Below are 25,596 nucleotides of genomic sequence, written 5' to 3'. Positions count from 1 at the left end.
ACAAACATCGCCATCACAGTAAAATATGTCATTATTTTAATATTTGAAAACTTTATTGAAATAATTCATGAGAACAAACCAACATCAAATTTTGCCATAATAGCTCATTTTACAATTCGTATGATATTCATTGAAGATTTAAAAAGCAAATGTTTTTTGCAGGAAAGCTAAAAGTTTATTTTTCAATCATGCTCAATTTAGATATTAAAGTCAAAGAACTAAAATTACCATTATTTTGATTTTCTCGTGAATAGCTTATTTAGTTATAATTTTGTTATCAATATTAAAATAATAACATATTTTGTTATTTACTGTTGCCCATATTTTTACTATTATTTTGTTATTACAATGGCAAAATATGATATTATTTAGTTTTTATGCCATATAAACTTAGTTATTATTTTTGTTATTTTATCTCTTATTTCAAACAAACAAAGAACAAATTTTGCTATTCAAACATTCTATTTTAATGGTAAGTTTTGTTATTCTTTTGCAATTTTCCTCTACCCGGGAAAACATGCTATTTTATCCGAACTTTTGTTGCTTCAGCAGTGTTACTGTAATACAACAAATAATTTCCCAGACATCGCCTTGCAAAGATCCTACCCCATTACCCAGGTCCATAGATCCATATCTATGGACAAATGTGTCTAATGGTCTAATGTGACTCTGGGCTATGGAATTTGGGGTAATGGTTCTTCTTCTTCTTGGCATTACGTCATCACTGGGACAGAGCCTGCTTCTCAGCTTAGTGCTCTTATGAGCACTTCCACAGTTATTAACTGAGAGTTTTCTCTGCCAAAGTTGCCATTTTCGCATTCGTATATCGTGTGGCAGGTACGATGATAATCTATGCCCAGGAAATTCCCATTACGAAAAGATCATGGACCGACCGGGAATCAAACCCAGACACCTTCAGCATGGCTTTGCTTTGTAGCCGTGGACTTTGACCACTCGGCTAAGGAAGGCCCCAATGGTAATGGTACATTCGGGGAAATAAAATTCGGGGTCATCGCATTCGGCTTAGGGGTAAAGAATGGAGAATCCTATAGCTTGCTACGAGTTGGTCACTATTGATTGAAATCTTGTTAAAGTTCCTAAAGACATCTCTTAGATCATGACATAGAATATTCACGTTGAGATAGTTATAGTATAGTATATAATTCATATAAGACCGTGACTATTTACCTCAAACTTTAAAAAGAAAGTAAGAAGTATTCATAACTGGATTCAAATTAAACACTAGACAGTAGACGCATTATTTCTTTCATTCATAGCTATTAAAGTGGCCTGATACTCCTCATGTTTAACAATTCGCTATAAACCTTTACAAATGACTCTGTTAAAATAATAAGCTGTAGATGTAGCAGATTAACGACTGAAATAACATTGCAAACCTGAGCATTGCAATCGATCTAGTATTATCCAATTTTGTTAACCGGCATAAGCCTACACTACTTCCGCGATAAGTACCAGCAGATAATCTATATATTTAGTAACTAGTTTTATCGATGCTCTTTCTTCTTTCATTTTGTGTTGTTGTTTTTCCGTTGCCACTGGCATAAAATTTTAAATTCAATATCTTAATATGGAAGCATGTACCTCCCACTGGTTTATCGGATATCGTTGCTGCATAGACACTGAAGCTGAACGAGTAGTTGCGCTGCACATAACCCAACGATGCTGTACTGCAAACAGATTCCAATCGATGAGTTTTCAGTAAGCATTGAAACCACATAGACTAGCTATACCAAACTAGGAGCTAGGAGCTAGGACAACATTAAAGCGCAAATTAATTGCTATTATGTAATTACTCCGTTGCCTATTGCCATACCCGCAGTTGTAGCACGGTTTCCAATTTCCTTTGACAAAAAAAATAGTAAGAAACTGGTTGATCATTAAAAACAACCAGCTAAACTTGACTTTAAACTTCACCGTTCGATGCAACACTTGGCTATGCGCATCCGCCTATGTACTGGCCAATCGACCACCAAGTTGCCAACTAACTGGACCGCTTTATCCTGTCTGTCTTGTGATGTTACCCTATGTATATTAGGGCGGTTCGAAATATTAAACAAAATTTGAAAATCCCGCCTTGAAATCGCCACCAAAATGGTTGAAAATTCGATCAGAATTATATGGGAGATTGAACTTCGAAAGTTTTCGAAATTCAAACCGCCCTAATGTGCATGAGATGTTTACTCCACTGAAAACTTGTGGAGTAACTGGAAATTGACTTTCTCGTTCACGCAAGCTTCGGTTCAGTCTCGATGGGTGGTTACATTTGAGGCTAGGTGGTGCTATGTAGCGGTCGGTCATCCAGCTGCTGACAGTTACCGATTTGTATCACCCGTTTGTGCGAGCCCGCAGAAACCAATTTTCGTTGGTAATTAATTAGCTATTTTCGTGTAACAATCGGCATTCATCGTTGAATTATCTTCCCCCAAAGTGGCTTAATTTGATGTTGCTGAATGCGTTCAGTAGGTAGGCTTGTAAGATAATTTCGGTGATTGATTAGTGGGTAGTGAAAGTTGGAATCATACGAAGTAGTTTAGTAGCAATCAAACCAGGCTCAAATTAATGATACGCATCGGTACCTTTTAGAGTTATGATTGCGCAAGGTGTAGCTGGCGACACGGTGTGTTTGACATCGTCATTTACTGAAAAAAATATCTACAAATTTGACACGTATAATTCGAGCATCTCCTCTGTGAATTTAAAATATTTCAACAGAAAAAAGGAAAGTAATCGTGATTCAAAAAAGAAGTCGACTTAGCAAGATTTGTTTGTTATAAAAACTCTTGTTTTGTATTCTTTCGGTATGCTCAAGAACTTTGTGCACCAAAACCTTAAAATCACGATTATTTTCTTCTTCCTTTTTTTAATTAACGGGAAAAACGCTAGAATACTATGCCATTGTAAAAGTGGGTGCAGAAATGGTGTATTTTTTACGTCAACATCGATTTCAAAAACAATGTGCACGAAGTTGTGCGTTGAATCACATTTACAGGGTAATCTGAATTTTTTAAAATAACGTTTCAAAATTTCACATCAAATAAATCCCTCATATTCTAATGTGTTTCTATCGTTCTTCTATTTTCAGCAGTCAGACCACAACCGGCCCAAGTTTGTTGCGGTGACGTCTTTGGAAGATGTTCAAGCGGTGCGATGTGCGGAGTTCCACCCCAACGGACGCATCTACGCCGTTGGATCCAACTCGAAAACCTTCCGAATTTGCGAATACCCCCCGCTTTCAGAAATCAGGTAAACCATCATTGTCTGGCTCAAAAATGTCTCACTACAACTTGTCACGACCTATTTTACGTTGCGTAATCACTATTGCCAATTGTCATATGTAGCTATAGTAGAGAACGAGAGGTCACGATGCATGTAATGACTCACGATATCCATGCGCAAAAAGCGGCGAAACTTACACCGCCGATTCGGCAATCACAATCCGACCTCCCGCACATTGTATTTTGGTTTGTTTTGTTCTTGCTGATCCATGTCAAGTGTTGAAAATCCGCCCATATATCGCAACCATTCATATGACGTGCTACAGTAATGATTTTTTTTTGCGTTCAATACACCCCTTCGTGTCAAAAATTGCACTGCAGATTTTGCAACTAGACCCACAAGCACAATATAATTAACTTCAGAGCTCATACATTACCTCAACAACGATCTTGGTCGGCAAAGGTTTTTTGGCTAATTTCTTCACACATCTCAAATTTTAGTCGTTTTCACACATGCGCAATGTACAGCTCGAGCTGCAAGTCAAATTTCACGTATCCACACAAAGTTCAAGAATTTGCTTGCATGCAATTCGAACGCACGTTTATTTTCGCTTTTCGCAGCATCGGCGGCTCCAGGGTGCATGGGAGGGAGGCTGGTCGTCGTGTGATATTGAGGATACTTTTTAAGTTTTAAGTTTCAAATCAAGTAGCTTCAAAGAAAATTAAAAACTTCAGTTGGATTAGCCTTTAAGCTGAAAAGGTGTAAGGGCATGCAACACAAAAAGTTTTCGAATCGTATGGCCTTTCGGAAACATATTTCCTGATGTCTTCACGTCTGAAAAAAATAAGATATAAGACCGAATTACTCAAGTGGAAAAACATTCAAATAATTTGTTAATCCACCTAAAAATATTGATCACTGTTGTTAGACAAATAAACATACATTTGAATGATATCGTATATCAATGGGTATCATAATGCATTCGGCAGCATCCATTTATTACGTAACGCTAAAATTGGAAATTTTTGACCCCCTCCCCCCACTGTAACGCTTTTTTTATGGTGGAAAATTTCAAATTTGTGTATGAGCCGTAACGTTTGACCTTACTCCCCCCTCCCCCTAGAACGTTACGTAATGTGTGGATGCCGCCTTAAAATTACCATTATGCATTAAAACTCGAAAATGGTCAATGACAGCGAAACGCTTTAGAAAATTCAGTTTTTTAATCGATTCTCAATTGTTTATTTTTAGCGAAAGAAATGAGACAGTAGAACGGAATCCTAGACATTTTTAAATATGGCTCTCATGAACACAAGATCTCCTGTATCAGAATTTCTCCAAAATTCCATCACAGATTCCAAGATGAATTCTACCAGTGTCTCCCTCGGGAATTCTATCAAGTATTCACCTGAGACTCCTCCAATAATTTTACCGGATAATTTATCAGCAATTCTAGAACGGATTTCTCCCGGAATTTCATCAGGGCTTCTTACGGACATGCATATAAGAATTTCTTAAACGATTTAATGAATTCTTTAAATATTTCATCAATCAGAGATTCTTCCAGAAATCCTAACAGGGATTTCGTTAGGTATTCCACCATAGATTCCTTCATGTATGCTCCAGATATCCCGTCAGAGATCCCACCTGGAATTTCGCGAGAAATTTCTACAAAAACTTCATCATAAAATCCTATACAAATTCCACCAAGGATTTGTCCATGAATTTTACCATTCCTTAGTAATTTAACAAAGGGTTTCAACAGACATGCCAACAAGGATTCTTCCAGGAATTTTTAATTTTTAGGGACCTTTCTCAGGATTCTTCCAGAGATTAAAAATAATATCTTATGATAATACTTCCCCATATATGGCTGCAGGTATTATTTCTAAAGGTTCTACAGGTCCAGAGATTTTTCTATAAATTCGACCAGCGATATTAAATATTAAAAAAGTCCAGGATTCCTTCAGGAATTTGCTCAGAGATTACTTCAGGAATTTTTAGAGGTTTAACCGAAGATTCCTTAAGGATTCCTCCCACAGATTCTTCTAGTTACTATTTTTTTAATCTTCCAGAATTTCCTCCCAGTATTTCCGCAGGAATTCATCCTGGGATTCTTTCAAAATTATGCCCTAGGGTTCTCCCAAGAAAAGTTTTTGAAAAAATCTTTAGAAAAAAATCTATAGAAGTCCCTGAAGAACTTCTTCGAGAAATCTTTGAATTTTTGGAGGAATACCTTGAGAAATTTTTAGAAGAATTCTTGGATAATTCTTTTTACCATTGCTGGAAGATTTCCAGCGATATTCATGAGGAAAATAGTACAGATGCACACAAAAACTCCGCCCAAGAACTCATTGAAACTTTTGTATAGTACTTTCCAGAAAAATCCTAAGAGGATTCGAAGGATGGATAGTTTAAAGAATTCCTTTAGTAATCCCTGGAGATCCTTACGAAGGCTTAGCTCAGCTATTTAGCAATAGAGTTTCCAATCCCGGGAACATTTCCAGGGATTCCCGTTTCCCGGGAAATGATTTTCTGTTTCCCGGGATTCCAGTATTTCCCAGGATTTCTGTAGTTCCCGGGAAGCTCTATTTAAATACAGAATTGACCATCTACAGTCAACCCTCCATGAGTCGATATTGAAGGGACCATCGACTCATGGAAATATCGAGTCATGGAACAGCTATGCTATGGAAAGCTGTTTGACGGAACTATCATAGCAACCATGAAATTTGATTTTTAGTATGGTTCCATGAGTCGATATCGAGTAATGGAACATCGACTCATGGAGGTTTAACTGTATATTCAAATCTCGAAGACTTATTCAAATAGTCTCAAGTCAGAAAAGTGGACAAACTTACTTTATCGATCCTACGTGTTTCGCCGACGAAATCCCACAAGTTCCGCTCTCACCCAACTAGATTTTTCACTTTAAGAACGTTTAATTCCGGAATTACAAAACGGCGTAAGTAAGAATTTCAATTTTCGCAACCCAACCGCTACTTTCACCGCTCCGTTGTAGGGAGAGACAAAGTGACTTGAGCCGATTTTACACTGGTATAAAAACGTCGAAAGTAACTGAATGAAACGGCTTATGATTTTGCTTTAATTATTTTTGTGGGAAATAATAGAAACTACTTAGTTTTGTGAACGCGAGCTGATTGTATGCAAAATTTAAGCGATGTACACGGCGAAAAATTGTTAAAAAGGTGATTCATTTTAAAGCATAGCATAGCATAGCATAGACTGATTAAAAAGGTGATTCATTTTAAAACGGATTTAGAAGACAGGTTGTGATTCTTCCTAATTAATTTTCTCAAAACCGTATGAAAGTTGTTTACGTCGATTTGAAAAAGTAATCGAGAAATAAGAACCATCGCACAATTTACGTTTCATGTCATATACCAAAAAATGTCCTCACTAGAAGAGATGCGATGTGTTTGTGAGTTACAATATTGGTGAAAATCAACCGGGAAAAGGGAACAAATCGGGATGCATTTCACTGGCATTTTGTAGATGTTTTTTGCATGGCTTACTTCACAGCCTACTGCTTGGCAATATAACATTTGTCGGGACAACTACTTTGCAATTCAATACACAGAAATTTTCGAGGATTCTATTTCATGTTTTGAGTAAGGCAGTGTTTGGATTTTGATCCGAATGAGCCGATCGAACCATATTTGGAGAGTGTAACAGTTCGCGAACCATAACAGTTCGTGGCACATCGCAATCGGAGAGCCCTATGAATGCAAACATTCACTCTCTCGTTTAGTTCTTGGCACGAGAGCGTTCAAAAGCAGCAACTCTCACAGACTGCAACAGTTTTGAGTCATTCGGGTAGTATATGTTTTGCATAAAATTGGTAATAACTTTCATATATTCTGGTAATGCAGCCTTCAACAACCTAATTATAATCTTTTTGATCATTGAACACTCCTTTGGTTGCAAGCATAGTAAAGAAAATGGAAAATATTCGCCTCTGTTTCTTGATCAGAATGAGAGTGAGTCAGCGAATGTTACAAGTTTTGACACATATTGATCCGCGCCAAACAGTGAGTGGTGTGTGTCTGTCTTGTTTTCGTTCATGGCTCGTTATCTTCCACGAACGATAAATGTCATGCGTGTTGTATGAATGTAGGCGGATAAATGCGATAAAATTATGGCTCGTGTGTCAATTATCGTTAGATTTTCCAAAGCCTTGAGTAAAGTAATAAAGTTCTCAAGGTTTGTATTTGTTTGTTTTTTTATTTGAGTGTTGCAAAGATTTATTAAATGTTGGTAAATATTATATGAACTTAATACGATTTGGTTAGAATGAACTCCACATGTAATTTTGTTTAATTTTCTAAACTTTTTTGTTATAAAGCTAAGCAAAAAACAAAGCCACCATTTTTGGAAGATAAATAAATTACTCACAAAAATGGGAAACAATCGTACAAAGGCAATGGACTAAAATATAATATACTAAAAAATTGAATTATTCCACATAAACGACATCAATTTAGCATAATTTCTACGTTTTAAGAATTTCCCGGGATCCCGGTAATTCCCTGGAAATGACAATTATATTTCCCGTTTTCCGGGAAAATTGGAAACTCTTTTCAGCAAGGACAGGCTGAGGGTCATTGGTTCGAACCCTGCCAGTCGAGTATCTTTTTGTTACAGAAATTTTCTCGACTTCCGATAGCATACAGTATCTTCATACCTGCCACATGATATACGAATGCAAAAATGCTCAATTGACTTATTCAGCTCTCTGTTAATACAAACTGGAAGGGTAGCCTAAGTATGGAATCACATCACCCAGGGGAAAAGCACTAATTTTCGAACCACAAGAGTTATGTGCCAATTTTCGGATTTTCATACAAAGTAGGCGAAAATTGTATGAATGGGTCGAAAACTAGTGCTGGGTCGAAAATTGGTGCTTTTTCCCTAGTATTGACGCACCCCTGTTGAATATCGCAGCACCCCGAAAAGTTTAGCATTACCTAAAAACAATAATATTTAAGATGCAGTATATCGGAATCCTTATGCGGTCTTCAGCTAAGTTGTTAAAAAGGATGAAAGCAATTTGAAAAATCACTGTTTTGTTGGCAATTTTTCCGCAACGTGGTGCAAGTGTGCATATCCTAGCAGGCTCTAGCTCATGACCACGACCATTTAGAAAGTTCTTGTCTTGAGCAAAATTATTCAGAGCCTGGAAAGCAATTTGAGGCAGCACTGTTTAGTTAGCAGTTTTGCGGTAGTGTGCGTGTGATTTGGTCATATTCCAGAAGACTTAAGCTCATGATCCCGAAAGTTCGTGTCTTTAGCAAAGTTGTTAAGAAAGAATTTAAGGAAGCAATTAGAGAAAGCACTGTTTCGTTGGCAATTTTGCCGCTACGAAGCGCTAGCTCTTAGCTGGCTAGTTGCTTAGTAGCTTGAAATAAATTTGAGAAAGCACTGTTTAGTTAGTAATCTTGCCACTACGTGGCGCTAGCGTGCATGTAATCTGGTCATATCCAAGCAGGCTCTAGCTCATGATCACAACACTTGGAAAGTTCGTATCTTCAGCAAAGTTGTTCAGAAGCTGGAAAGCAATTTGATGCAGTAATATTTGGTTAGCAAAGTTTGCAACTAAACAGTGCTTTCTCAAATTGCATTCCAGCATCTGAACAACTTTGCTGAAGTCACGAACTTTCTAAGTGTTCAGAATCATGAGCTAGATAAAGTCTACTGAAATATGACCAAATTAACATGCCGCCACGTAGCGATAAAACTACTTGTCAGGCATTCCTATATAAACTGCAGTAAGAATTTGAGGAAGAATTCTTTTAAAAAATCTTCAAACAATGTCTGGAAGCTATCTGATTTGATAGCGATCAAAAATTCTAACTGTTCGACGGTTCTACTTCATTTTACTTCTGAACATACATCAATTTACGTTGTAATTGTAAAAATGAATTATTCAATAAGTAAGTTACGTTATCAAATAATTTTAATTTAGAAAGATCGGAATCGGATGAATCGTAACGGCCAAATCAAATCGTTCATGACTTGATGCACTTGTGAGTTGAAATGACAAATTATGAAATTCAATCCGTCAGTACATAAAGGCGTATGAAATTCTGAATTTATTTCTACTTATTTCGTTTCTTTGACAGGCTTGGAAAATTCTGAATATGATGTGCACAAATTTCTTCTGAAAACGATTTCATATACCCTCGTGTTCAGGAAGGCCACATTAAAAAAAATACAAGTGTTTCATTTTGCGGTCTCACATTTTTCGTATAGACTTAAAAGAATAAAAACCGATTAAATAATGGATTATTTAGAGCTTTTCAAAGTCATTGACCCTTATGTGATTTGTATTTATTTTTGTAGCGCCGCTCATGATGGCCGTAGAATGATTGTTTTAGTACAGAAATCTCAGAGTTGAAATCAGTGATGGAAAGTGACGCACATTTCTGCTGAACCGAAACTAAAACAAAACAAAATGATCGCAAGCATCAGAGTGCTGATTTACTCGCATCTGTGGAAGTTAAAGTGATTCGTGAACGTGTTCGGAGCTGTTCAGAGTCAATTGCGCTTTTGAAAAATAAAAATCTATTTCCCCTCTAGTTTTAAAGGGTTTCTGTTTGCAAACTGCAAGTTTACTGACGACTTGATGGATATACAATTGATTTGTCTGTTAAAACCACAATAAATCACACCTTGTTCGATAACTCGTAGGTAAATATTCGCGAACGTTCTGTTATTTCTTTTGGCATGTTCTCCGTGCAGGCGGGCGCACACTTACTCACACCAAGCCTGTTCGCGAATCTGTCTGCTCTGGTTTACACTCGTAAGGTGCTTCGTGATATGAACATTTCCACCACTGGATGAAGTTTCTTCACAATTTTGGTTAGCAGAAATTGATTTCAATGCACTAGGAAGATTGAAAAAAATACATACAGTCCAGGTATTACTATGGTATTGTTATGGTATTAAAATATATTTAAAAAAATAAAAATACCGCATTGAAAGCTATTGAGGTATTGAACTATTGTTGAAAAATCTCACTTCTTTATGAAAATTTATCATGTATTATTAAGGTATTGCAATCCAATCAAACAAACCTGATCCAATTATCAGTTTGGTGTTTGTAGAATATGCATGAGGTGTTATATCTCTTATAAGAGCTTCTTACCTTATTTCCTCCAAAGGATGCTGAAGGTTTCGTTGGCACCAAAGACATTCCATGTTTTCTAGTTTATAGATGTACAATGATGATTTTTCATTTTCACAGGGGTTAGTTTTGCATACACCCAAAAGTTAAAACCGTCATTATAGGCGTTTTCTGCGTCTATTGATGGCGGAAAAGTGTTCTTCTGAGCGACATGACGTTTTTGAGCGTCTATTGATAGGCAGATAATCCGGTCATTGAGTCGAGCAGTTTTTACGGTACAAATGGGGAAGTACAACTTGATATGCTTTGTGAACCACGCATACCAACAAGCGGGTTTAGTGCTGTGGTATAGTATTTGGTTCTCACGCTCATGACCATGGATCGATCCTGGTTGATGTCGCATGTGTGTTTTTTTTCATGTGCCTGCATCACCAACACATGTATTAAAAAATAAAACTTCCACACATATGCTCTTTTAAGTGCATGTATTGGAAGTATGGAAATACGCAAAAAACCGAGAGGGTGCAAACCAGATTTGAACCATAATCATCGGATCGACTAGCACACTGTGTATCTACTGCTCCAAACTTACCACTGAGGTGAAGAGTAACCAAAGTCGATGTGGTTTTACGTTTCATATGCATGATTGCTCATGCTGTTGATAAACATGTGAACATGTGTTATCCCCAGCAAAATAAAGATATACAGTCAAGTCTCCTTTAAAGCGTTAATCATCGTATGTTGAACAAGTTTAATGTATATTCATAATAATTTATCACCTACCAGAGTAGCCACATTCTCTATTGTAGAACTTACTTAAGGACTGTTCATTTTATAAAGTGGACACCTTGTGCATGCTATATCTTTATAATATATCAATAGAATCGTAATCGGTTTTCTGTATACAGTATCGTTCGACTATTATATTATTGCACGATGGTGTTATAACAAAAAAGCCATCAAAATAATTATAATTCACACGAATAAGGAACAATGTTTAGAATGGTCAAAGATTGGTAGGTCTGGAGCCAAGTATAATAGTAATATACCAAAACACAATTCATTCATAAAAATTCGGATTTTTGGTATGTGAAAAATATTGTTTAAGTTTGAAGAACATCTTTTCTAGAAAGTTTGTGTCGAAACTTCTTTGTTCTTCTTTGTATGATTTTATATTTCCATATAAGAGGAAAGTAATAGTATTACGATGCACAGAAAACCGATTATGATTTCATTGATAAACTAGCTAACCCAGCGTGGCTAGTCACGTTCCATAAGAATTTTCAAGCAAAAACCTCTTTCAAAGATTAATAATGTTTATGTTCAATTGCAAAATGATAACATGGACAGAGAAATTTCTCTGTTGATAAATATGCCATTGGTGTATGAATAATAAGCTGAGACACGCATGATATTTATGAACGCAAAATCGCTCAAATTTATGCTATAACCATACTCCATTGTTATAGTGCCGTTATTCTGATCTGAAATAATTACAGCCTTAAATGCTGTTGTGAAATATTTCAAAAGTTCCAGAAGCTTCTATAAATTAGAGAGAAGAATCTGACTGAAAATTCTAAAATATTCTATTGAATCCCGATTAACCAGTGCTACAATTTCTGTATAGATCTTTGTGCTGCGATGGCGATCGTCTACGATATACAACGAATCGAATTGTAATTAGGGGACTATCGACTAATGAATATATCGAGTCATCGAACAGGAATGCTTTGGAAAGCTCTTTTAGGGGACCATTATAGTTACCATAAAAAAATATTTTTATTTTGCCTTCATAAGTCGATATCGAACCATGGAACATCGACTCAAGAAGGTTGTGTAAATAAAAAAAAAACTAGAATATTCGGCCCACAATCATGTTTATCTTTCCTTTGCAAATATCTTATTTGTTTTTGAACCTTATATTGAAATGACGAAACCCGTAATGAATCACATTTTCAACTTGCATCGGAATTTAAGTGCTGTCGAACAGCATAAAGTTGGTTTGTTTACATTTTGATTACCGTCCAAGTTCATAAAACCGGAAAACTACAATGATAAAAAGATCGTGACTTTTATACGAATTAGGAAGGACAAAGCTCTGGAAAACTCTAGAACACCCTGTGCAATAGCTGTTATAGTGCTCCACAATTTGCAATAGGGTCATAAAATGGTTAATTAAATCTTGTTTTCATTTAATAACACGAAAGATCATATTACTGCAACTACTTTAGCAATTTTTCTCGCTCAAATAACGGATATATCATATTTAAACTTTAATTTCAAAATTGGATCCATAAATGAACCTTGACACTTGAGATCATGTTTGACGTTCGCTTAGTCGACAAAAATATCACAGGGGTTTTAGTTTTAACACTGGGGTTGTTGCTATCTGACATTTCGGAAGGAACACGGAAAACAAAATACACCCGAAATTTGAGTTCAAATCAAGGAGTGTGACAAAATCTATAAAAACATAAAAAAATGTTTTTTGTACTTAAACAAATGAAAAACATTAAAAAATTGAGTAAACATGTGTTTTTGGCCTAAACGTAAGCGTTTGGCACTAAAATTGGGACAGGGCTTTAGGACCCTATTGTAATGTTGTTACATTCAAATGGACTTTTGCAGTGCTCTTAATTTGACTGTTGTTGTGCTCTTAAATTGCTGTTGTATGCTGCTCAATGAAACCTTTCAAAGCGTTACTGACAGACAGAAAACTCTTTTGCTGGTGCTATTCAAAGAAAACAAGATCACGGTTCTACTTTCACATTGATAAAAAAATATCGATCCAATGCTGATGAATGCTACCCAGAATGAGCCGATTATAAGAAACCGTGCCCCATATATGGGATTAAATTTTAACCATGGTTTTAATATAATAGTAAAAGAGTTTTCTATAGATGAATCGATCATTTTGACTCAAGAACAACTTCTGCAAATTGGCTATTAGTTTTTGCAAGCAATTTATTTTAAGAATTATGGCACCGATATGTTGATTTTAGAACAGAACGTTCAGTGGGGAGATTGTAGTAAACCGTTTGGAGAAGTCAAGAGAACATAAATACTGTTTTTTTTTATCATGAAAAATATGAAAACAAAATTTCATTTTTATATAACGCAATAATCTTTTTTTTATCATTTTTAATTTTGACTATCTATGAATTGTGATAAGAATTAGTTGTTCAGGACAAAATTTCAGAGACATTTTCGATAAGAAAGTTTTTCTAAGAACAACTTATGCTGTCCATAAAGGCCCATATTGAAAAAAGTAGGCACTGAGAAAATAGCGCTCAATTTTTGAAGTTTTTCTTTCATACAAATGATTATAATTTTCTATTAGGGGCCGTCCATAAATAACGTAGCATTTTTCACTGATTTTTTACACTCCCCTTCCTTCTCGTACCGTTTCGTCACAAATGCTGATACTTCCCCTTGGAAAATACGTAGCATATCAAGCACCCCCCCCTTCTTCTTCTTCTTCTTCTTCTTCTTCTTCTTCTTCTTCTTCTTCTTCTTCTTCTTCTTCTTGGCATTGACGTCCTCTCTGGGACAGAGCCTGCTTCTCAGCTTAGTGTTCTTATGAGCACTTCCACAGTTATTAACTGAGAGCTTTCTATGCCAAAGTTGCCATTTTCGCATTCGTATATCGTGTGGCAGGTACGATGATACTCTATGTCCAGGGAAGTCGAGAAAATTTCCAACCCGAAAAGATCCTGGACCGACCGGGAATCGAACCCAGACACCTTCAGCATGGCTTTGCTTTGTAGCCGCTTACTCTAACCACTCGGCTAAGGAAGCCCCCCCCTTTGCATTTTTTATTAATTTTCCTCAGTGATTGGGTTGAAACAAAAAATTAGAATTCAGAAGTTCAATACAAAATTTGATATTAATTACTGACTAAAATGTAAGGATAATCTAATCTAACAGTATGATATACAGTAGTGCTCGAAAGTAATTTGGAAAACAGTTTCAAATAAACACAGTTCCTGTTACATAATTTTGGTATCTAGTTTCATATAGGCTAAATTGTATTACTTTTGCTGTTGTCACCAAGCCAAACAAGTTTACTATAGAAAATGTGAAAAAAAAATTGATTGGATTGATGAAGCTCGTTATTTTTGAGTTAGGGTACAATATATTTTTAGTTTATTTTTAGTTAGAACAAAAATTTCGTTATTAAAGGATTGTTTTTTTTTTTAAATTATTCTTTGTTAGGAAATAGATTTCAATGAAAATGAACAATACAATATATTAATTCGAAATGAATTATTATCCAAATTCAAATCCATTTGGCAATCAGTGGCCAGATGTAGAAAAGATTACACTTGATATATTTGGAATGTTTAGAAAATTTTAGCGATTATTATACAAATTATTTATCTCTATTAATATTTCAGCTGAACTTCATTATCTTTCTTCATAATAAAATAAACCTACACAACCTATAATGAAACAGTTAAATAATAAAAAATTATCAAAGTACCAAGTTATCAATAAAATTGAATGATAGGGCAATTTCGATATCACTCGAATCTGTTGTCCTCATTAATATTCAGGCTATTCCATCAAGAGCATTGATACATCAAAACAAATCGATGAGTTGATTGAGTGAGATCTCCTGCAACATTGAATGCATATTACACGGTATAAATGTCTTGTTTCATGTAATATTTGCCGAAAAGAGCATATTTTATTGTCTTGAAAACGGCTGACTTTATGACTTGTTAACAAATGAGAAAACAATGTACTCCAAGTAGTTAAAGCATTGATTTTTAATTTATTTATTAAACTTTGATTTTGTTTATTTATAAATTTATCAATTAAGACACGAATATAATATAATATTTACATAACCATTTAAAGCTTTGAAAAATCTGTTTGATTGCATTTATCAAGAAAATCTAAAATTTCTCAGATTTCTTTTCAATCTTGATGAATGTTTTGAAGCTGAATCATCATTTTATAAACCAAGTTTATAAGTCAAACAAAACAGAGGACAGAGCCTGCATCTCAGTGTTCTTATGAGCACTTCAACAGTTATTAACTGAAAGCTTACTGTGCCAATGACCATTTTTGCTTGCGTATATCGTGTGGCAGGAACGAAGATACTCTATGCTCTGGGAAGTCGAGAAAATTTCCAACCCGAAAAGATCCTCGACCGGTGGGATTCGAACCCACGACCCTCAGCTTGATCATGCTGAATAACTCCGCGTTTACCACTACGGCTGTATGGGCCCCGTAAAGATCCCCCTCCCCCCTAAATAGCTACGTCATTTATGGATGACCCCTTACATTTCTTCCTGACATATTTAACACAACCGCATAGCTTACTAATTTTGCTTCTAATGATCAGCAAAAAATAATAAACTTGAACACAATTCACGTTTGCAGCTGAAATTTAAATGAAAAGTTCATATGGAGACTGGTATGCCTTTATTTTTCAATATGGGACTGCACCAACTTCATATTTTCCAATAAATTTTCAAACAATGTGTGTTTATTTTTATATGCATAATAAAAGGCAGATTAAAATAAGTTTTATTGCACTCATTCGATAACTGTCAAGCAATGATACATAGTTTTGACATCATGAATGCTCTAAAGCATGACTTTAAATCGACAATATGTTGAGCATTATTATTATAAGTAAATTTTCTGGGATGTAGAAAAAATATTGTTCGGAAAAGATCTTCACGAGTTTTATATAGTTATGCGGCTTGGCAAACCTCTGAACGAACACCAACACCAAAAAATCCACTTAAGGGTTGAAGAAATCATTTCGTGACGCGTTCACCATTATTTTGCGATTATGTTGTGCACATAAGTTTTTTGAGAATTATTATTTATGTATATCAATTCCAAAAATATGGAAAATCTGGCTTTGGTGTAAAATGTTGAGTGCGGTAATTAAACCTTATTGTAATTTCTGTAAATTCCAGTTAGGTATTATTGCATCTTCTTTACAAAAAAAAAATATAACGGTAAATGTAAATGACTGCTAATAAGAGCGGTTTTAAATTTTAAAAAGTTTGAAATTCCAATCGCCATATCTTTCTTAGGGGTCGTCCATAAACACGTGAACATTTTTCCTGACTTTTCAGTCACCTCCTCCCCCCTCGTGCTTTTGTGTGGTTTTGACGAATAACCCCCCGCTCGCCCAATGATCATGTGTTTCATTTGTTCATGAATGAAACAGAAATTTGAAAAATGGGAGAAGAGATATTTATGAATTGGTTTGCTATTATTAAGCGAAATGTGAGATTATAGTGTGACAAACTTCTGCAAAAATTCCTAACAAAATTAGCTTCAAAAAGATTTGTTTCTACTGCAGTGTTCCTTATTATTGTTTGAGGAATTAGTTTTCACTTAGAGATAATTTTGTATTAACATTACAGTACTAACATGTGGGGAACATTTTTTTTTTTTTTCAAATTTTGTCATAGTAATTTCCATAGAAATCTTAATCGTCTTCTAATCGCTGTTGGTAAAGAAGATATGAAATATTGAATTTTAAAACTTTTTTTTTTAATTTGAACCATCCGACTGCTAATGAAACCTTTCAGGTTTAGTTGATGGTGGAATTTTCTTTGAAACACAAATGGGTGGACCGTGGTCTTTGGCTAGATACCCCCTCCCCGCTAAATGATAACATAGTTTATCAACGGCCTCTATTTTGATAAGTAATTGTTAAAAGAATTACGGTAATCCAGTTTGCTGTATGCACACTTAGATGTTTGATTACAATATTACATCGTCAAATGAATCGAATCCCACAAACCCTGGGTCTCTTACTTCGAGGAGTCTCATACCGTCCCCAACCATGCGAGTAATAGGAGACCGAAATGTAAATAAATGAAAAGTAAATCAATCAGCAAACGTCAACGATAAAATTCTGCTTATAAAGCGCCCGACTGTTATAGTCAAATGTGTTTATTTGTTTCTCCCTAATATATTACCCAATCCAACACGCACGGCATGAAATTCTATTTTCACTGCAAATGTATGAGTCATTGCCGATAATAAAGATATACAAACATATAGATTTTGACTCTGGTATAAGTAAGAAATTCCCGCAGCACCGCGTTGGTACTTTAAATATATTTATAGAACATATCATCTCACCCCTTCTCGCACTTGGCTGTCCAACGGGTGTTGTATTTTGCTCCTCTTGCAGGTTGTCCTCCGTGACAAGATGGTTCCATGTTGTGTGATGTAGAAAATTCCATACATGAGAAACTGTGATAGGTAAGTAGTGTGGGTTTATGTTTAAGGATCCGAAGGTTGCGGTTTCGAATCCAGTAACAGTTATAAATGTTTTGTTTTTCATATTTTGGTGTCTAAGGCAAATTTCTTGTGGCGGAGCCTTGGGGCAATCGGGTATATGGGGTAGCTAACAAGGGAAGGTCACGATGTGTTACACGGGGTTTTCAACCGGACTATTTTTGTTGGATTCAACATGTCGAAATATGTGAAACCCCAAAGCCTTTCGGGTGAAGAGCCAGGGAGATGTAGTATGTTGTTAACAAAATGTTAATAAAATCTTAAATTTGTTTTACCAAATTAGGATGATAGTGTTGTCTAACACAGATCACCTAGATATAAGAAATGAATGTAATGTTTGGAATGATACTAATAAAGAAATTAAAAAAAAACATGTACATCGTAATGTTCTGAATGGCTTCAACGGATGACGCATGAATTTGGATACTAGGTTCAAATAATGACTTATTCAGTAGGTACAAGAATGTTGACACTTTTGACCGGGTTAAATCCGCTCGATAAAGGCAATAAATACATTACTTAGAAAAGAGATAACTTAACTTTATATAAAATGAGTAGTAGAAAATCGGTAAAATAGAATGGTGTTTGATTTTCGATTATGTTATTACTTTTAATAAAAGTAACATTGTTGCTAAATAAATAACTTTACTCAAGAAAATTGTTTTGAAAAGAACAAAATGTTTATTGTTTATGTGTGATTTTTTGTGTATTCATAGACTAACAAATGAGGCCATTTGAAATCACAGATCTGACTGTTATTTTTTTAGTTTCAGTTCAGTCATTTAAAACGACAATATTTTCACTTGTCCCACTAATTTCCAAAATTTTCAATATTTACCTTGAACTTTGGCACAAACATTAAATTTAAATATAGCATAGATTTAGTAGGAAACAATCTGAAAAATATAGTAAATCTTATTCATTTTATTTTTTTTAAGAACCCTCTCTATACGATTTCCTTTACCCATTTGTCACACGGTACCTTATTTCGATAGTCACTCAAGCAAAATGATTATCTAAATACAGGGACCGGAATCTATTATGATAATTCGCCACAAGAAATCGGGTTGAATTTCAAAAATTTGCCTGAAGAACCAAAAAATAAAAACAAAATAAACACTCGCGCTTATTCGGAATCGAACCAAGGACCTCCCGATTCATAAAACCAGTACTAACTCCACGAACCTATCAACGGCTTGATGGGAGAAGTGACAAAAGCAATATATAAAGCGTTTTATATTGCAATATTCATTCCATTCCTCTGACATGTCCACCATCCATTTGCCGCGTGACCATTTGCCTAAGTGTGCGTTTCCGATGCCATCATTCGGCTTCGGATTGGTTGTGCAATTGTGTGGGTCGGGCGTAAACATTTAGATTGCTCGAATTTTCAAGTCCAATGTGCTCGATTTCAATTGACGGGTTTGCCCGTCTACGCTTAGGAGGCGAATCTTACCATCAATAGGTGGATTTAGCACATAATACGCTAGGAGGGAAATCCGCCATCCGAATTATTTTGGGTGTAGAAATATTCACACTTTTTGAAGGTGAAAACAATACAGTTGGAAATGTCGGTTCTAAACAATCCACTGGTGCTATGCCTACATGTCAACCTTGAGTGTTTAAAATATTGTGTAAGCTTGAGTATGAACTACTGAACTCATTTTTGATATCATTCAGCATAGCAAGTATAGTTTTTTGCTCATATCAATTGAGTAATGATTCTGTCGAAATTTGTTTGACAATAATTGAATTCCGAAGGATAACATAGCAAAAAGTTGTAAAATAGTGATCAATTCGCCCCCGGATTACGGTAGTAATTATTGAACATTATTTGTGTATGGTATACCATGGTTGGTATTCAGCAGCTAATTTCTTCTCCTTTGGGATGATAAATAGATACTCATGATGTGTTGCAGATCATCATATGATCAAACAGACAGCTTTCTCGGGTCCAGCTTTATGTGTTCAACTCAGATGCCATCAACACCAGCTTTCAGCCTTTAGCCTCCCTCAAAGTGAGAACCTAACATTCCATCGTCCGCTGAACTAACGTAGATATTTCCTCCGTTGTCTCATTGTCTGATCGCACTGCCTGCGCTCTCATCGTCATTCAGGTGTTCATCGAAGTGCTGCTTCTACATTTCGATCACCTCACAGACAATTGTCAAGCTGCTCCTATACTTATCCCAGCACATTTCGGCTCGCGGAATGAAGTCTTTACGGGAAGTTTTGAGCTCGATAATAGTGCAGCTGCTCCATCACTTCGCACTCCGTGTAACCTCGTTCGACCAGTACGTCCTTATCATCAGCAGTGCTTTTAGAGTGTGAGCTAGGCAATTCTACTCCATTACCGTGAATGCCATTACCCTGAATTCCATTATCCCGAATATACCATTCCATCATCCCGAATTTAGAATTATTATGACATGTTGACATTGATGACATTTTCGCATGATGATGGAATTCGTGGTAATGTCATTCGGAGCTATGGGTCGTTCGTGGATTTGGAATTCGGGGTAATCATATTCGGGTTAGTTTCATTCGGGGTAATGGCTTTCGTGGTAATGGGGTAGAATCGAGCTGGGCACGTTTATTATGCTAAAGTTGAAGTACCGACCTCTTACGCTTTACTTGCACAAACTATCGTTTATTGACCAGCACCAAATCGTGCGGCTCTGCAGATCGTCCGTTACTAACTTACTATGTATACTATACCTTAGACCCCAAAGTTCATAAGAGAAATTGAATATTGCCACAGACAAACATACATAACACTCTGATTTATTCCATCGTACAGCAAAATTACGCTTCATTCTCATATTTGCTCACTTGTGGCACTCGTATCGCTTTTGAGCGGATTTTGACGTTTGCATACTATTGCGTACCACCTAATTTCCGTAAGGCGAAAATCAGTATTTTTAGCACTGGGCGTCAATGTTCACAGTACTGTATTGTCTGTGAAAATTGATAATTGTTCTAACTGTTTTTCCTGTTTGTCTGTGATATTTAAAATTTGTAATTCATTGTAAAATAATAACAGTTTAACTACACACAGCTACAGAAACAGTTATTTGGAATATAATTCTCTGTGGTGAAGTGCTTTGGGTGACAATTAAATTTATAATCATATCATTTCTTCGTTAACTATGAAATGACTAATTGGGCAAAATCTAATTTACCAGCCTCGACGTTTGTTTTGATCCCAGTATGGCGGGTCAATGAAAAGATCATTGCTAAAATTGTTGGTAGATTTTTGCATGGAAACTTCCTGGATAGCCTGCGAAATACGTATTGTTCTTATTAAGAAGATCCTTAAAATTTTTAGCAGATTCCATCTGCGCTTCTTCACCAATTCTTTGAGTTACTTTGAGAAATTCCAGAGCTGAAGTTACGGTAATGCATGCTCCACACAACGCACTATGTACTTCCAAATTTATGTGTTATGCTCAGAACCTCCCAATTCTAATAGCCATTCTACATGCTTCACAATCAAATTTTGTTTTATGAACTATAAGGTACTAGAACACAACACATTCCTAGACCCCCTCTAGAGTCGCCTATGCCTACCGGAGCATCATCGCCAAAGTGCCATTACATCCAGCGGTGGCAATTGCAACTTTCCATCTCACGCGAACTATACTGCATGTTGACTCTCATTAAGTGGCTGTAACTTCTATCGTTTTGAAACCGTCTTCAGATCCATCAACAATATCAACATCAGCCATAGAATTAGTGTAGTATAGCAGCATCTTTACCCCCACTCATCATCTCTATCCATGCTCGTCACATTCATATCCGTTGTCATCGCCCCCATCCCAGAAGTGCTGAGTTACAAAGAAATTAGCCATCAGCGGGTTTTTTTCTCATGTCAGTCTCCTGTGTGCTTTTCTTGTGTATTTTTTTTTCTTTCTGTGCAATTCCGATCAAACTAATATCACTGGAAATGTCGGTGCAGTAAAAGATGCGAAAGTGGTGCAAGTTGGTGAGCGATTATGTTTTACTTTTCTCTAATGATCTTCCGATCACTAATAATCATGGAGTTTGTGGAGATCTCATCCATTATAAATATCAGTATATTATTACTCAATTCATATTCTAATTTATTATAATTAATACGATTAGAGCATATTTACAATATCTTTCCTACTTACCACATGGTGTTCAAATGCAAAAATGATCAATTGGCAAAGGCAGCTCTCATTTAATAACTGTGGAAGTGCTCATAAGAACACTAAGCTGAGTAGCAAGCTCTGTCCCAGTTGGAATGTAACGCTAGATAAAAAGAAGAACTGGTCAACGATTAGCTTTCCCCATTTTCAGCAGGGTGTTATGTGAACATCATATAATATCATTATTGGACAGATCAGAATTTATGATTTTTATCTAGATTCAAAGCATTTTGATTGCTATATTCACTCAATGCATTGGGTGTGCTTTGACCCAATAAGCCAAATTTTGGTTAATGCAACTTTACTTGAATAAATTTTTCTAATGGAATTAAAGGAAAGTTAAGCTACCTAGTGGGGATCTTGGAAAATTTATACAAAATTAAGTAATTGGGCGTAATTGCGTTGAGACAACCCAAAATTGAGTTGTATCCCGTCTCCATGTATATTACAGATCAAATGTCTGCTGCCTATGTTCGCATAATCGACGTAAGTTCCATTGAAGTTTCCAACATATTTTCATTAATTTAAGGAGAGATAACGGAAAGTTCATACTTTTCCACTCAGGCATCTAGCTGAGTACTTGTTTTTAATTATGAAACGTGGTTTACGGCTAACCAGCCGAATCTAGCTGAGGATTACAACGAACACATTATTGTTGTAAAATCATGATACTTCAAATTGTCGACTATGTGAACATGGGCACATTGGGAGTTACTTTGAAGGGTTACACTGCTGTCCTACACCTAATTTTCCATGTTCAACGTAATGTGCCACAATACAAATGTGCGTAGAACGGCAATACACGTAAAAGTTTAATGAATGTCCTTACTGAATTGTTATAATGATTGATAAAAATATATTTTATCAGATTTTTCTATGTTCCTTTTTTGAGCATCTGTAGTATTGCTGTTACCACATATACTCACACCAACCCCTTCATGCTTTCAGGGAGGACCACACCACCTACCAGCCAACGGTACTGTTCAAACGAACGAAACACCACAAGGGATCGATCTACTGCATGGCTTGGTCCCCGGTGGGTGACCTGATAGCGACCGGTTCCAACGACAAAACCGTAAAACTGATGCGCTTCAACGAAAACCAAAAACAGCTGGAAGGCCAAGAGATCGAACTCACGATGCATGACGGAACGGTTCGGGATCTGTGCTTCCTGGAGGACACCTCCAACAAGTCCAGCCTGCTGATCAGTGGCGGTGCAGGCGATTGCAAAATCTATGTTACCGATTGCGAAACCTCTACTCCGTTTCAAGCTCTGAGCGGACACGGGGGACATGTGCTGTCGCTGTACAACTGGGGCAGTGTGATGTTCGTCTCCGGATCGATGGTGAGCAAAAGCACGGTCATTCTACACAAAAAAAAAACTGTTTACTATTCAATGATGTTTTCTTTCAGGATAAAACCGTCCGGTTCTGGGATTTGCGGACGCGTGGTTGCGTCAATATGGTTACCCCTGCTACGTCACCCGGTTCACGGCAAGGTTCCCCAGTGGCCGCGGTTTGTGTCGATCCCTCGGGCCGTCTTTTGGTTTCAGGTCATGAAGACAGTTCATGTGTGCTGTACGATATCCGGGGTAACCGACCGATTCAGTGCTTCAAGCCACATGCGTCCGATGTCAGGTAATAAGCTTAGATAAACGCAATACCAGACTAGTTAATACAATTTACACAATGTATGTTTCTGCGATAAATGCGCAGTTATTCAGGAAGGCCACACTAAGGCTCGTAGGTTCGAATTACGCTATTCTAGGATCTCTTCGGGTTCGTACTTCTAACGCAATATACAAATGTGAAATTGGTAAAATTGCGGAGAAAGTTCACAGTTGATGACTGTCAAAGTGCTTATAAGAACACTAAGCTGAAATGCAAGCTTTGTCTCAGTTGTAATGTAATACCAGAAAGATGAAGTGCAAGTCCATTTTATTAATTGAGGTCACTCAAACTTAGAAAAAATACAACTTCAATTCTCTCACACCATGTGTTTCTAATTCTCAAATTTCTCTTTGTAGAGCTAGGATAAACACAAAGCCTGGTTCTGGCCACTCCTCAACTAGGCAATGAACCGCCAATTGCGAATGGTTTTGAATAAGTTTCAAGGTTTTGAATAAGTTTTAAAGCCACTAGGTCTATCAGGATCTCGAATAACGGATTCAAGGAAACAAGGATTCTAAACTTGAAAAACTCGAGAACTTGATCATAGCAAAACGTCAAGAGCCCTGTCCTAGGCTGTGAAAAACAATCAATTCCACTATAATTCCATTAAGATTACTGCTCAATGCGGAGAAACGTTTTATTTTTGGTCAAAATTATAATGACAAAAATTAGTAAGAACTTTAATCTGGAAATACGAATGAAATCATGTATACTTTCAAAGCCAGTTCGCTGGTTGCAAAAATCTTTCAGAGATTTTTTGCAAATTGCTAGAATTACACCGAATAATATCATCGAGTGGCTTTTGGTAAAACTCAGAAAATATCCTGTGCAAATTTTAGCTAAACTAGTAAAGCAATGGTTTCCATTATTTTCAAAATCGCGACCCTAGTATAAAATTTCATAAAAAATGCATTTTTCATCAGGAATCTGTTAAACATTATGTCATGGATCTACCAAACAACGGCGTTTATATCCTGCTAAGCAACTTATAAGTGCCTTGAAAGCAATTATAAGAGGCAAGAATCTGATTGAAATAGTGAAGGAAGTCTAGCAAAGGTCTTGATAGAAATATGCAACAAGAAATCCACGAAGAAACTAGTCAAGTCGAGTCGAGATACCGAATATCGAATAGGGAAGTTTGACTGTATCAGAACTGATGGAGCACTTAACTGATTTTCACAAGGCCAAAATATCGTTGAGTAAAGTCTGTCTGAACATCGAACATTTGAAATAGTTTGATTGTCAACCAATAAAACATACAAAGCTTTGTAATAGTTTGGTGGACCCCCTGAGTGGAAACCATGGCTCCCAGCGGGTCCGCGGATCACCAGTTGGGATTCACTGCAGTAAAGTGATGCACTGCAGATTGCATTAGCAACATCTGGGAGGATTTGTGGATTAATATCTAATGATTTTTGATTATTAGATTATCTGGAAAACCCAAGTAAAAGTATTAATTCAATATTAGGTAAAAAGTTTGGAATCAAACTTCTAAAGTTGAACTGAAACTTTAAAAACACTAATCTCGCGAAGAAAGTATCCAACAACAGTGAACTTTGTAAAACATATTAGGTGCAGAACCACTTGGGCACTTCCATGATCCACTTTGGCATGGGGGGTTTTCCCGGCCGAATTCTCTGAAACCTTGCAATAAGGAGCACTTCATTACGACGCATATTGTGGCCAAATATGAGCTTTGTAGCTTTCAAAAAACCCCACTACCGAAGTGAATCAAAAGTGCCAAGAATTGGGTCCGGCTCCTATGCATATATAAAATAATAAACTTTGTTTGGATGAACTTCCAACCCAAATAACAACTGCAAAATGTTAATTGTGTCAATTTAAGAGGCTCCAGTCTGATAGAATACTTAAGTAGTACACATCTTGGATTACTTAACATAGGCAATCGCCCAACCTTCATGGTATCTTCAAGTGAAGAAGTGATAGACATAACGCTCTGCTCGAATAGAATCAGTCACGAGTTGACGAATTGGCATGTATCAAATGGGGAATCTATATTGAATTGATTGCGACCAAATTTCATGGATATTCTCCATCCATTGAAAATCCAAGTGATCTGGATGATACC

General features: G+C 36.3%; 1 protein-coding gene across 6 annotated transcripts in view; it reads left to right on the top strand.

The window, feature by feature from the left end:
• LOC5566042 (WD repeat-containing protein 47) overlaps positions 1-25,596 on the top strand; it is a 330,929-nt gene that overhangs the window by 296,190 nt on the left and 9,143 nt on the right. For 3 of the 6 annotated variants that reach the window (XM_021842875.1, XM_021842872.1, XM_021842873.1), the window contains 4 exons: positions 3,104-3,264; positions 21,624-21,650; positions 22,786-23,182; positions 23,251-23,474. In XM_021842875.1, coding sequence (XP_021698567.1) covers positions 3,104-3,264; positions 21,624-21,650; positions 22,786-23,182; positions 23,251-23,474 — 809 coding nt within the window. The remainder of the gene's footprint in view (positions 1-3,103; positions 3,265-21,623; positions 21,651-22,785; positions 23,183-23,250; positions 23,475-25,596) is intronic. The other 3 variants (XM_021842876.1, XM_021842878.1, XM_021842874.1) reach the window with 2 other exon arrangements.

The sequence above is a fragment of the Aedes aegypti genome, chromosome 2 (assembly GCF_002204515.2).
Source record: "Aedes aegypti strain LVP_AGWG chromosome 2, AaegL5.0 Primary Assembly, whole genome shotgun sequence".
Classification (NCBI taxonomy): Eukaryota; Metazoa; Arthropoda; class Insecta; order Diptera; family Culicidae; genus Aedes; species Aedes aegypti.
This window is presented reverse-complemented; position numbering and strand designations above follow the sequence as displayed.